At 42.0% G+C, this 14,287-nt stretch overlaps 1 protein-coding gene across 1 annotated transcript; it reads right to left on the bottom strand.

Annotated features, from left to right (window-relative positions):
• Positions 1-7,770: 7,770 nt before the first annotated feature.
• Positions 7,771-8,112, bottom strand: LOC137298576 (uncharacterized). The gene has a single exon (XM_067830875.1). The coding sequence runs from the start codon at positions 8,110-8,112 to the stop codon at positions 7,771-7,773; it is 342 nt and encodes a 113-aa protein (XP_067686976.1).
• Positions 8,113-14,287: the final 6,175 nt, after the last annotated feature.

The raw sequence follows: 14,287 nt of genomic DNA, 5'->3' as shown, positions 1-14,287 counted from the left end.
CCCTACACTCAAAACATCATCTCAACCACAACAGTTCGGTCCGGCTTGGCCCGACCTCTCAAAACCAGCTTAAACCTAGAACATGCATCTTCAGTTGTAATAAAAATCCATAGATTGGCATCATATGTACCTAAATACTACTTCAGAATGTTATCAAGTGCAACATGTAAAGAAAACTGGCCCCTTAAAGTAAAGCCCTGTTCCCACTTCATTCTCAACATAGCCTCAATCAAAAGTGTTAAGTCTCTCTTTGGCTCGACTTGGCCCGACCTCTCAAAAACAGCTTAAACCTATCACACGTGTACTGTTTTGTATTTACAATTACAGATGACTATTCTATCTACCTATATACCTCTTTGTTGAGTCTCAAAACGTAGTATTTGAAGCAAGCGCGTTGCTTCAAGTCAACCCTATTTTCTAGACATTCTCAATAAAGGCACAGTATCACAAACTTTCGGTCCGACTTGGCCCGACCTCTCAAAAGCAACTTAAACCTAATTCATGTGTGTAGAAATATATTTAAATCCTTAGAGTGACATCATATGTACCTAAATACTACTTCACAGTGTTATCAAGTGCAACATGTAAAGAAAACTGAAGCCCTGTTCTCACTTCATTCTCAACATAGCCTCAATCAAAAGTGTTAAGTCTCTCTTTGGCTCGACTTGGCCCGACCTCTCAAAAACAGCTTAAACCTATCACACGTGTACTGTTTTGTATTTACAATTACAGATGACTATTCTATCTACCTAAATACCTCTTTGTTGAGTCTCAAAATGTAGTATTTGAAGCAAGCGCGTTGCTTCAAGTCAACCCTATTTTCTCAATAAAGACACTGTATCACAAACTTTCGGTCCGACTTGGCCCGACCTCTCAAAAGCAACTTAAACCTAACTGATGACACCGGAAAGGAGTAACACGGCTCTGCGAAATATACTAGTAGTATACAAAACATTATGTGCACCCATCCGATCTTTTCCCCACCCGCTGAAATCTGAAATATCGAATTTACCTCAATAACTAATCTGTAGTCGGACAATGCCTTGGCCTTTAGACCTTACATTGCAACCGCTTGTATAAGTAAAATTAATGTCAGATTAAACAGTTCTTATTCATAAAAACGCAACAGGCATTCAAATGTCATTTTGTAGATAGATGCATAAAACTAGATGAAATACCCTAGGTTCCGTTTCCTATAATGTCAACCAGTTTCGAAAAGTTGACCAAGACCTGTCCAGGCGTCCTTGGCATGTACACCAGGTCATTAATCCCTGCGTGGACGATGATGAACTGGAAACAATTTAGATTAAAAATTACTTCAGAAATGAATCCATATGGGCGATCAAAATATAGTATGCGCTTTGTCGGTTGCAATATCCAATTATACATACTCATGGAAAGATTTAAGGGAACGCATGAAATAGCTGTGACTTTTAATCTTTGAGTCATTAGAGAAAAGTTCATACAGATGAAAAGGCTCATGTCAAGTGGTGAAAATCAATATCGGGTGTGTCCTCCATGTCTCTGGAGAACTGCTTGGCATCGTCGTGGCATGCTGCGAATGAGTGCACGGATGGTACCAATCGGAATTCTACGCCTTTCTTCCTGGATAGCCACGAAAAGTTCATCCAGATTGTTGGGTTGAACAGGTCTGTCCCGGACATTGCGGCCAAGAACATCCCAAAGATGTTCGATGGGGTTAAGGTCGGGACTTTTAGCCGGCCATTGCAACACCAGGACATGAGCGATGTGAGGGCGGGCATTGTCATGCTGGAACTCGAACATTCGACCTGCTGTATGCGCACTCGACCGTTATTATGGTCTAGTGTATACCTGCTCTCATCACTAAACATGTGTTTCTCCATTGATCATGGCGTACGGTTCTTCCTCCATGGTTCCGTGCCCACTGCAGTCTCAAGCGCTTGTGTTGCTCAGTCATGTTGATTCCAACCAATGGACGGCGGCTTTTTAGACCAGCCAATTTAAGACGATTACGTACTGCACGTGAACAAATTCTGGCGTTTGTTCTTCGCCTGAATTACGTTTTGATTTTGGAGGAGGATTTGAACCAGTCTCGGAGAGCAATGAGGCCTAGCGTTCTGTCATTCCGTGGGGTGGTTTTCTTTTTCCGTCCCCAACCACGCCTCATTTTGACGTTACCAGTCGCTCTATAGAGATGCCAAAGTCGGGATATCACGCTCACAGACTTGTGAAGAGTTGTTGCAACCTGTCGTAATGAGCCTCCACCATTAACCATGACAATTGCCTCCCATTTCTGTGCCAAAGTTAAGTACTGTCTCGCCATGTTAACAATGTTTTTAACCGTTATGTTTGACAGTGCACATACATGTAACGTGTCAATCTAAGTGCATGTACCTTCAGGAGCATGTAGTGCACGTACTTGGAAAGCACTATGGTGAGTTTGAGTGAACTGCTCTTCACGAAAACGATAATACACGGCGCTGAAGTTAGTAAACAGAAATTTTGAATTGCCCTAAAAAACATGCGTTCCCTTATATTTTTCCATGAGTATATATTACTACTACACACGTGAAATAATCCTCATTCTGCGCAAAATCCTACATTCTTCAACTGTTTCCTACCTTAAAGTTCTCAATATCCCACAAGAGATCGGGAATGTCAGCCACCTTGGCTCCGGACAGAGACCTTGTCACGATCCCTTCTTTCTCCGTACAACGTCCAACATACTTCAACAACGAGTCGCCAACAAGTAATGCAGACATTTTCACATCATATGACTTGAAAACAGGCTGATAAATGCCCAGCTCGGCCAGTTTTATAGGGATACATTTGGAGAAAGTTACTTGAGACACTGAGGGTTTACGAAAACATACTTCTCCCACGGCCCTCTTTAATGCTTTTATTGTCTGTATGTGTGTTCAGGAAAGCAAGTTTATCTGAAAAGCTTGAAGTTTACAACATCCGGAAACAGCATCTTTGAGTAGCATTTGTGTAGCAAAGCTCATGCAGTTAAAACAAATCTCTCCTGGTCCGGAGCTGGACAACCTAGAGACGTATTGGATGTGTTTTTATAGTTTCGTATGTTCAAATAATGTAACCATAATATGTCATACGCAAATTCCGTAAGATGTCTCGTGTTACCTATCTTGTGATAGGTATTAAGTTTCTGATATTATGTTAAAATCATGCCATGAATAACCATCACTTGTATATCTGTATCTCTGATGGTATTCATTGATGTCTATGCTATAAAAAATGTGCGGGAAACCTTCTATATTCTTAACCACTGGAAAAAAACCCCAAGCCTTTCAAGAGTTTCATGTCATATAATTGGGTGTAATATCTCCTACTATTTTTTCAGTTTATTATATGTGTATATGTTTATATATATAATGAAACAAATATCGCATTTTAGTATTTGTAATTTAGTCAGTCATTGTGAAAAACGTTATAAAGAAACGGTGGAGTAATCAATAACTATGAAGGGCTGTGACAGGTAGCAACAGTATGTCGATTGGATCACAACACCTAGCTGATTGCAATTAGACAAGGGTAATTAAGCAAGCTTGGTGCAGGTGTAATTAACAGGTCCATCAAGTTCATTAGCCCGCGCAGTGCAGACCAAACACTGGGCGTCACTTTAAGCAGGGAGCCTATATAGAGAGTATGTTTCCCTTCTTAAAATTAAATGAATGTGTTAAAGAAGCTTTTATCGACACAATTTAGTGTCTGGTGTCGATTCTTTGGGGTGAATCGAGAATGGAAGCCAGTGAGCTATAACGGTGGCGTCTACTAATGCCGACAGGGACAAATAGCTACAGTCTTAAATAAACAATTTTACACACCAGTGGTCACAAATTATACTGCCTCGACCCTTTCACTGAAGTAGTAGGTCCCACTTTATTGTGCACTAATGCCTACATGGAATAAAACACAGACTTTAGATGACATTTTATAAGGTTTAATCATATCACTTTCATTTCTTCCCACAAACTTACATTACATAGTTAGTCTCTGGTCAGTCTCTGTATAGATTCTCTTACGGGATGGGGGACGGGCACCGTGCGACACCAGCAACAACTGGTTTCTCTCAGTTTTCTCCAACTTCTGCAGCACTTTTACAAAAGCGAAAATGTTAGGGTGAGCCCTTTGCACAGTCTTGTTTAGGTGGGAATGCCAACCCTCGAGATGATTGTTCGTCCACGGGCGTTGCGTCTCGTTGTGGTTCCATATTCCGACTCGGAACTTGGCATGGTTATGCGTCCAGGTGCTGGTGACGTAGTCGTGGAAGGCATCCTTCGTTGGAATGGCAGGGGCGTTCATGATCTCGATCCATATCCATGTCTTGAACCATAATCACTCGAAGGAGGGGAAGTGCTGCTGTCCTTTGCATCCAAGTGCTGACTTCAGAATCCTATTGATAGGCTTCGCTGAAGCCGAGAGTCTGGACCTTCCTCCAGAGAGCCCGTGTGAAGTGAAAGTAGCAGCCAGGGCTACCACAGTCTGGATCTTTCGTTTCTGCTTGTTCAGTCCACTCTTCACTGAATAGAAGGAACTGACTGGCGCTGCTTCATCTCTATTGAGTCTTGAAATCTCTCCGTCGCAGATAGTCGGCACTGGCGTTGTCTCAGTCTGTACCATCGACGCAGAGCACTGGCAATCTTCAGAGCACCTTGATCCTCCTGTGGATGGTTGTGTGGGGTCTGATTTCGAACAAACTGTCCGACTGTGATGCACTTACCAAGGCAGCCCCCATGAAAACACTTCACACTGTACACTGGTCTGTCGTCGGTTGTTGAGTCGGTATCTGTACCCATCTAGTAGTATGTCCTCCTTTCTGTGATGTGAAGCACTCGACTTTCTTTGAGTTTGCCATGGTTAGAAAAGAAGATTTTGGTTACAAGCATTTTAAAATAATACATTTCCTTCTCAATAAGAAAAAATTCTCTTAATAAATTGAACATTTCCTTCTCACTTTGTTCTATCCCTAAATATGATTTGTACACTTCAACAGCGCGAGATGGAGTATAGCCTCCGCTAACTGCGCTTTGTCCTCTACTCCCCCAATCCATTGTGTATATTGCTATCACATATCAACTTGAAACTTTACTACAAATCTACTGTCCCAAAAGTGACACTAACAACAATTATTTGACTTAATCTGAAGTGACAAAATAGTTAACTTATCTTATATATGTAGGTTTTCATTTGTCACTACACTCAACGAATTTAATCAGCTGTTGAAAATAAACCGTGATCAATACTACGCTGCCTCCATACTGGCTACACTAGTTACGTAACGATCCGCGGCATACGTTCAGGGGCTTTTCGAGGAGTTTCTTCTCCCTCTGTATATAGTCTCCCTGGTATAACGTAGGCATGAAATACTTGATGAGATACTGGATATGAAATCAAGCTGATTAATTAATGATATATTATTCAGACAATTGCAGCGATATCGGTAGTTTAGCGGTAATAACAGAAACACAACGCCCCTGTCGGAAACTATGTCGGTAATACTTGAAGCAAGTTCTGCAATCTTCTGAGATTTCTCGGCTCCGTTCCGTGATTTGTCGGTCGCGTCCTGAAACTCACACATCAAAACATGGCTTCTCTCGAAGGAGCATCCGTCTCGGTGAGTTTTGTTTTCAGTTTCTACTGTTTTCAGTTTTATAATTATCCATCTTTGACCACCCGTGTTGAATGCGTTTAGGTGTGAGCTATAGATTATTTTTTTAAGGAAAAGATCGTCACTGCAAAACAGCGTCATACGTCATGCCCCCGGAGGTTGTTTACGTCTGAAATTAGGAAGCCTGCGGGGACATGACGTATGACGCTGTTTTGCACTGACACTTCTTGGAATTATGGATGATAAATATACAAAGGCGGTCTGGTGCCTAGCCACTCTTGTTGTTTGATCGTTAGTACTTACCACAGAAAGTATCTGAAAGCACCAGCATTTTGGCTTAAGACTGAAGCTTTGTGGATGAAGTGTTACACAGTGAGGCAGTGAAATGCAACAGATACGTACGTTTGATGGGGGTTCCGTCATGTTGTGGACATATGTCTCTCAAGACAGTAAACTTGACTTGTTGACAGTACGTGGGAATTTGACGGTGATCAGTATATCCAGGAAGTGCTGGATCCGTTTGTAATGGGCCAGACTGTTCTTGTGAAGGACCCGGGGTAGAATAGGCCTTCAGCAACACATGCTTGCCATAAAAGGGGACTATGCTTGTCGTATGAGGCGACTAACGAGATCGGGTGGTCAGGCTCACTGACTTGGTTGGCACATGTCATCGGTTCCCAGTTGCGCAGATCTATGCTCATGTTGTTGATCAAAGGATTGTCTGGTCCAGACTCGATTATTTACAGACCGCCGCCATATAGCTGGAATATTGCTGGTTGCGGCGTAAAACTAAACTCACTCACTCACTAATTACATAATATGGCAGAGACGGGACTCGGGTACACGAGTCATAAATCAATTTATTTTCTTTATGTCGTATAGTCTGATAGGTGTTAAGTTCAAATTGCACGTGGTCAATGATTGAAGCTGTGTACTGCTTGTTGTCTTTAGCAGACATGCAGGCAGACATATAGGTGTGAATAAACCAGACACTGAGCTTTCTCTGAGACAGAGACTGCTTACCACTATCAACAAGTTTTTTCTCGTAACGAGTAGATTATTTAATTGTTTGTGTACACAACCAAGATTAGACTACTGTTCACAAACTCAGACACTGGACATGCATACTGTTTCAAGCTCCGCGAACCTGTTCACTGCGCATGCGGTATGGACGCAGCGCAGCACAGCTGTTGAAACCAGCGCTAGGGGAAATTTAGTGAAACGTTTGAACTCCGATTTCGTGGGCATTTTTTCCATCGCGTTTTTTCCAACTTCACAGGTTGAATTGGCATTTTTCATGATTTGTTTCGGTAAGTGCATACCGAAAGGTACCAGAATCTTCAAAGTTGTGTTTTACGTTGCATGTGACCTTTAAGTTGTACACGTATGGAATGCTGTAATGCCATGCTCTCACGGTGTTTCCGTTGTTTCTGTCAACAGTTTTAAGCCTTGCTGTTCAGTTCAGCTCAACCTGATGAGGGGGCTAGGATACAAGACAAACATAAATAATGTAAATTTTCCTGAATTTACCTGAATTACTCGATTGACAGCCGGATGCGTGTTATATTAGGAACAGCCTAATTTGTCCAATTAGTGCAAACCGATTTCAATATTCTTATTACTGATATTTCATAAGTATCTTACTTTAATTTCGTACATTTGTATCGGGCAAATATCCACGCGACGACAAATTAAAAGTAAATTCTGAAAAAAAATAATTGAAAACGTTCATCGTAAACAAATCATAATTTCGATGTCGTCACAGGTCTTACTGGAATGGCACTATTACGTTTATTTAAACGTGTCATGTCATGAAAATAGCAGAATAAAATACATGATTACTCTTGTTGGCAGAGTTGTCAGGGTAATCTGTGGCCCTCCTGCCAACTGATTGATAGGATAAGTTTTAGAATTTGGAAATTTCAACCATAAATTGTATATTTGTACACTTATCCTATCTCATGCCATAAATGCCCACCCAACCTGCCCCACATCACTGATTACGGAAGGCTCCAAGACAAGAATGATAGGCACAGATCATCACTTGAGCAGCTGAGCATGCTGCACGAGCTTAGTGCTGCGTTGCCGCCATACTGGCTACGCCCAAGCCAGCCGCTCGCCTCTAACCACCACCACTGCTCGGCCTTTGCCCCACCACCTCACTTGCTCCCAGCCACGCTTCGTAAGAAGTCTATACACCGTCTATTGGGGTAGTCTGTGGCGATTGACTGCAGCCGCTGCTGGCAGTCACGATATTGTTTCTTCGATCGGGCAATGTTCAAGCCAGATAGCATCTGGGTTATGACCTGGTCGTTGAGGGCCTGCTCTCGCCTGAGAACATCCAGGAACCTCCAGATGGAGGGGTGACAGCCTGACATGTTGGTCAACAGGCGGCGATGCCACCCCTTCAGATGATTATTAGTTCTGGGCAGGCCGTCCAGTGTCCTCTGGTATTGGTTCCAGGATCCAATGCGGACCATTGGAGGGCTCACAATACACATTTCTCAATGTTATTTTAATAAATAGGTCTTCTTTTGGCACCATCTCAGAATATGTATATTGTACTAAAGTAGCACCCAAGCTCAAATAAACTGGTTTTATAAACATTTGATCTTAAAATTTCATCAAGTTTATATTTTATCAAAGTGAGTATTGCACAGAGTAAACACTTCATGTGATATGGTGGGGATTATAGTGAAAATAACAGGGTGGGAATTGTCCTAGGTGGGAATTGTCCAGGTGGCATTTGTCCGGGTGGGAATTGTCCTGCTCCCCTTTATTTGTAGCTTCCCCTTATCAACCAAGACAAGCTTAACTGTCTCATCAACACTAGGACCTCACCCTAGCCACCACCCCCACCTCCCCCTACCCCCACCCCTTTCACATAGGCCCCCCTTTTTCGGCCCCCAGCCTACGTTTTATTTAACTTTCCTTAGTTTAATCTTGTTTTTTCCCTTTTTTACCATTTTTCATAGGTTTATACCCCATAATTTACAGTTTTTTGGGTATGGTGGTTTATTTTTCATTCCCCCCTTATTTCATATTTACTACCCCCACCTACCCCGTCGGCGAGATTGGCGCAGCCAAAAGCTGACGTTAAACCCTCAAAATCATCATCGTCTATCCATCACCTCACATACATTGTCAGTAATGTCTAACTGTCACTTCACATACACACCAAATGTTATGGATTTGGGTTTTGGGTTTGGGATGTGATACTGATAGTTTTCGGTTTTGGGGTTTTTTTGTTTTGTTTTGTTTTCCTGAAATATCTGCAAGGTGCCATTAAGGAAGGAATCTCACTTGCATGCAGTAACCAGTTCCACGTTTTATTTGCGCTGCATGCTATGCGCTCTTGCAGACAAGTGTAGACAGGAGTCGAGTTTAAGACATTTCTACCTCCAACGTTGAAGAGTTCGATCTTATATAAGATCGCGATCTTAAATCCACGCTCTCTTAAGATCGTCTTAGTGCAAGTGGATTGGGGCAATTGTATGGTGATTGTAAAGTTGATTGTAGGGGTCTAAGATTGATTGTAATTAAGATTGCTCTGTGCAAGCGCACCCAGCTGGATAATAACTAACATTTGGTGTGTATGTGAAGTGACAGGTGGACAGAACTGACATTTGGTGTGTATGTGAAGTGATGGTTAGACATTACTTACAATGGGTGTGTATGTGAAGGGATGGATAGATAATAGCAGGGGGACTATATACATATATACATATGGTCAAAGATGGGTGATTATAAAACTGAAAACAGTAGAAACTGAAAACAAAACTCACCGAGACGGATGCTGCTTCGAGAGAAGCCATGTTTTGATGTGTGAGCATCAGGACGCGACCGACAAATCACGGAACGGAGCCGAGAAATCTCAGAAGATTGCAGAATTTGTTTCAAGTATTACCGACATTGTTTCCGATAGGAGCGTTGTGTTTCTGTTATTACCGCTAAACTGCCTATATCGCTGCAATTGTTTCGCGAATGGACTGCGTTTGTTTACATTTGAGATGCAATTCCTTCAAATTTGCCGTAATTCCTTCCATTACTTAGGGGGGCCTGATATATAGAGGGAGAAGAAACTCCCCGAAAAGCCCCTGAACGTACACCTCGGGTCGTTACATAACCAGTGTAGCCAATAGGGCGACAGCGCAGTATTGTAAAATTGAGCCCTGTTTATTTTCAACAGCTGATTAAATTCGCTGAGTGTTGTAATCCTGAAATCCTGCATGTAGGAGAGAAGTTAACTATTTTGTCACTTCATTTTAGGTCAAATAAGTGGTATTTGTGTCCTTATTTGGAGAGTAAATTCGTAGTAAAGTTTCGAGTCGATATGTTATAGCTCACTGGCTTCTATTCTTGATTCACCGCGAAGATAGACTAAATTATTCCGATGAAAACTTCTTTCACACATTCGTTTTATTTTTCGAAGGGAAACATACCTTTAGCTGAAAGATAATTGCAAGTAATAGTGATAGTTTTATAAAATAATTAAATTGTTAGGGTGTAATTGAGGTGTGTGAAAAATATGACATTTCGCCGATCTGTTCTGATCCGCCATTGAAATACTACACGCCGTTGTTTGAGTGTTTGTAGTTATTTCTTCAAAAAACATCTTTCACATACACCTTTAATTTTTATGAGGGGAATATACTATCAGCTGATATGTGTTTGCAAGTAACAGTGATAGTCTCATAATCTAAAAAAAATGTTAGGGTGTATTTGGGGTGTGTGAAAAATATGACATACCGCCGATCTGATCTGGTCCGCCACTGATGCTTCTGATGCTTGAGGGTTATAGTTCCATAACTTCTTTCTTTATTGTTGATCTTAATATTTGATTAAGCCGGAAAGGTGCTTAGAACGCTTTGTGACAGTTTTATCCTTCTATTTTTGAGGAGTGTGTGACGGTGTTAATGTCCATTCCATTTCCAACACTATAGAGCTGTTCCAAACTGAAATCGACCACAATGGCACTTTCCAGATCAGGGCATCCACATGGACTAAGTCCGATGACATCGTCTAAGCTACTGCGATCAGTTGCTATACCGAAAGCACTATTCGGTTGTGAACTAATATTACCAGTCATGAGATGATAGCGCTGGAACGAACACAACGATTTGTCCTAAAGATCATGCAAGGCCTCCCTCGCCACAGTAAAATTGACATATGCAGTGCACTCATCGGCTGGACTTCACTGGAAGCACATATTGATGTTAAGAAGCTCCTCTTTTTTGGACAGTTGTGTAATAACAAGAAGCATCTTCTACCACGCGCAAACTCTGTATGTGCAGACCTCCTGACTCATGGTGTATGTCAATGTGAGTCAGCTGCTGACCTAAGGGATATCCTGTGGTCTGGCATCAGCTGTGTTGGTCCCATTGAGATAAGCGTTTGTCTTCACAGAAAGACAGACGTAGACATTGTTGCATGTCTGTTGTGCAACCCACCAATGCAGATCGATGAAGAAACCAGACAACTATACACATGGAGAGTCACAAAAGACTTTTCTCTTTTCACCTCTATTTATTGCAGTGCATAGCAAAGTATTCAAAACAGCCCAATCTATCTGTAAATCTATAAAAATAATACTTCGAAATGTCCTTGTACTCTCCCTCGGAGGAAATAAAAAAGTATATTTCAGGGGCGGTTCAGAACAGATCGGCGATATGTAATTTTTTCACACGCCTCACATACACGGTAACCTTTTTTCCAAGTCATAAAACTATCACTATTATTTGCACACACATTTCAAGTAAAGGTATGTTTCCCTTCTTAAAATTAAATGAATGTGTTAAAGAAGCTTTTATCGACACAATATAGTGTCTGGTGTCGATTCTTTGCGGTGAATCGAGAATGGAAGCCAGTGAGCTATAACGGTGGCGTCTACTAATGCCGACAGGGACAAATAGCTACAGTCTTAAATAAACAATTTTACACACCAGTGGTCACAAATTATACTGCCTCGACCCTTTCACTGAAGTAGTAGGTCCCACTTTATTGTGCACTAATGCCTACATGGAATAAAACACAGACTTTAGATGACATTTTATAAGGTTTAATCATATCACTTTCATTTCTTCCCACAAACTTACATTACATAGTTAGTCTCTGGTCAGTCTCTGTATAGATTCTCTTACGGGATGGGGGACGGGCACCGTGCGACACCAGCAACAACTGGTTTCTCTCAGTTTTCTCCAACTTCTGCAGCACTTTTACAAAAGCGAAAATGTTAGGGTGAGCCCTTTGCACAGTCTTGTTTAGGTGGGAATGCCAACCCTCGAGATGATTGTTCGTCCACGGGCGTTGCGTCTCGTTGTGGTTCCATATTCCGACTCGGAACTTGGCATGGTCATGCGTCCAGGTGCTGGTGACGTAGTCGTGGAAGGCATCCTTCGTTGGAATGGCAGGGGCGTTCATGATCTCGATCCATATCCATGTCTTGAACCATAATCACTCGAAGGAGGGGAAGTGCTGCTGTCCTTTGCATCCAAGTGCTGACTTCAGAATCCTACTGATAGGCTTCGCTGAAGCCGAGAGTCTGGACCTTCCTCCAGAGAGCCCGTGTGAAGTGAAAGTAGCAGCCAGGGCTACCACAGTCTGGATCTTTCGTTTCTGCTTGTTCAGTCCACTCTTCACTGAATAGAAGGAACTGACTGGCGCTGCTTCATCTCTATTGAGTCTTGAAATCTCTCCGTCGCAGATAGTCGGCACTGGCGTTGTCTCAGTCTGTACCATCGACGCAGAGCACTGGCAATCTTCAGAGCACCTTGATCCTCCTGTGGATGGTTGTGTGGGGTCTGATTTCGAACAAACTGTCCGACTGTGATGCACTTACCAAGGCAGCCCCCATGAAAACACTTCACACTGTACACTGGTCTGTCGTCGGTTGTTGAGTCGGTATCTGTACCCATCTAGTAGTATGTCCTCCTTTCTGTGATGTGAAGCACTCGACTTTCTTTGAGTTTGCCATGGTTAGAAAAGAAGATTTTGGTTACAAGCATTTTAAAATAATACATTTCCTTCTCAATAAGAAAAAATTCTCTTAATAAATTGAACATTTCCTTCTCACTTTGTTCTATCCCTAAATATGATTTGTACACTTCAACAGCGCGAGATGGAGTATAGCCTCCGCTAACTGCCCTTTGTCCTCTACTCCCCCAATCCATTGTGGATATTGCTATCACATATCAACTTGAAACTTTACTACAAATCTACTGTCCCAAAAGTGACACTAATAACAATTATTTGACTTAATCTGAAGTGACAAAATAGTTAACTTATCTTATATATGTAGGTTTTCATTTGTCACTACACTCAACGAATTTAATCAGCTGTTGAAAATAAACCGGGATCAATACTACGCTGCCTCCATACTGGCTACACTAGTTACGTAACGATCCGCGGCATACGTTCAGGGGCTTTTCGAGGAGTTTCTTCTCCCTCTGTATATAGTCTCCCTGGTATAACGTAGGCATGAAATACTTGATGAGATACTGGATATGAAATCAAGCTGATTAATTAATGATATATTATTCAGACAATTGCAGCGATATCGGTAGTTTAGCGGTAATAACAGAAACACAACGCCCCTGTCGGAAACTATGTCGGTAATACTTGAAGCAAGTTCTGCAATCTTCTGAGATTTCTCGGCTCCGTTCCGTGATTTGTCGGTCGCGTCCTGAAACTCACACATCAAAACATGGCTTCTCTCGAAGGAGCATCCGTCTCGGTGAGTTTTGTTTTCAGTTTCTACTGTTTTCAGTTTTATAATTATCCATCTTTGACCACCCGTGTTGAATGCGTTTAGGTGTGAGCTATAGATTATTTTTTTAAGGAAAAGATCGTCACTGCAAAACAGCGTCATACGTCATGCCCCCGGAGGTTGTTTACGTCTGAAATTAGGAAGCCTGCGGGGACATGACGTATGACGCTGTTTTGCACTGACACTTCTTGGAATTATGGATGATAAATATACAAAGGCGGTCTGGTGCCTAGCCACTCTTGTTGTTTGATCGTTAGTACTTACCACAGAAAGTATCTGAAAGCACCAGCATTTTGGCTTAAGACTGAAGCTTTGTGGATGAAATGTTACACAGTGAGGCAGTGAAATGCAACAGATACGTACGTTTGATGGGGGTTCCGTCATAAAAGGGGACTATGCTTGTCGTATGAGGCGACTAACGAGATCGGGTGGTCAGGCTCACTGACTTGGTTGGCACATGTCATCGGTTCCCAGTTGCGCAGATCTATGCTCATGTTGTTGATCAAAGGATTGTCTGGTCCAGACTCGATTATATACAGACCGCCGCCATATAGCTGGAATATTGCTGGTTGCGGTGAAAACTAAACCCACTCACTCACTCACTCACTCTTGTGCAGTGTCCAGGAGTCTCTCTCTCTCTCCCCCCCCCCCCTCTCGCTCTCTCTCTCTTATATAATCATCATCTTTGTACTATCAGCTCTATACCCAGTGTTTATGCATTTTACCCCAAACAAGCTGACATTTGCCATAAACTGTTCTATATCCAGTCACAAAATTACTCACTTTAGGATCAAATACAGAACAGCCGGGTTTTGTTCACTGTCTAATTTGTGTTGATATGATATATCCAATGTTATATGATTAAGAAAGGGATAAAACAAGGGCGCCGTGTGAACAATGACAATCAAATA

This window comes from Haliotis asinina, chromosome 10 (assembly GCF_037392515.1).
Source record: "Haliotis asinina isolate JCU_RB_2024 chromosome 10, JCU_Hal_asi_v2, whole genome shotgun sequence".
Classification (NCBI taxonomy): domain Eukaryota; kingdom Metazoa; phylum Mollusca; class Gastropoda; order Lepetellida; family Haliotidae; genus Haliotis; species Haliotis asinina.
This window is presented reverse-complemented; position numbering and strand designations above follow the sequence as displayed.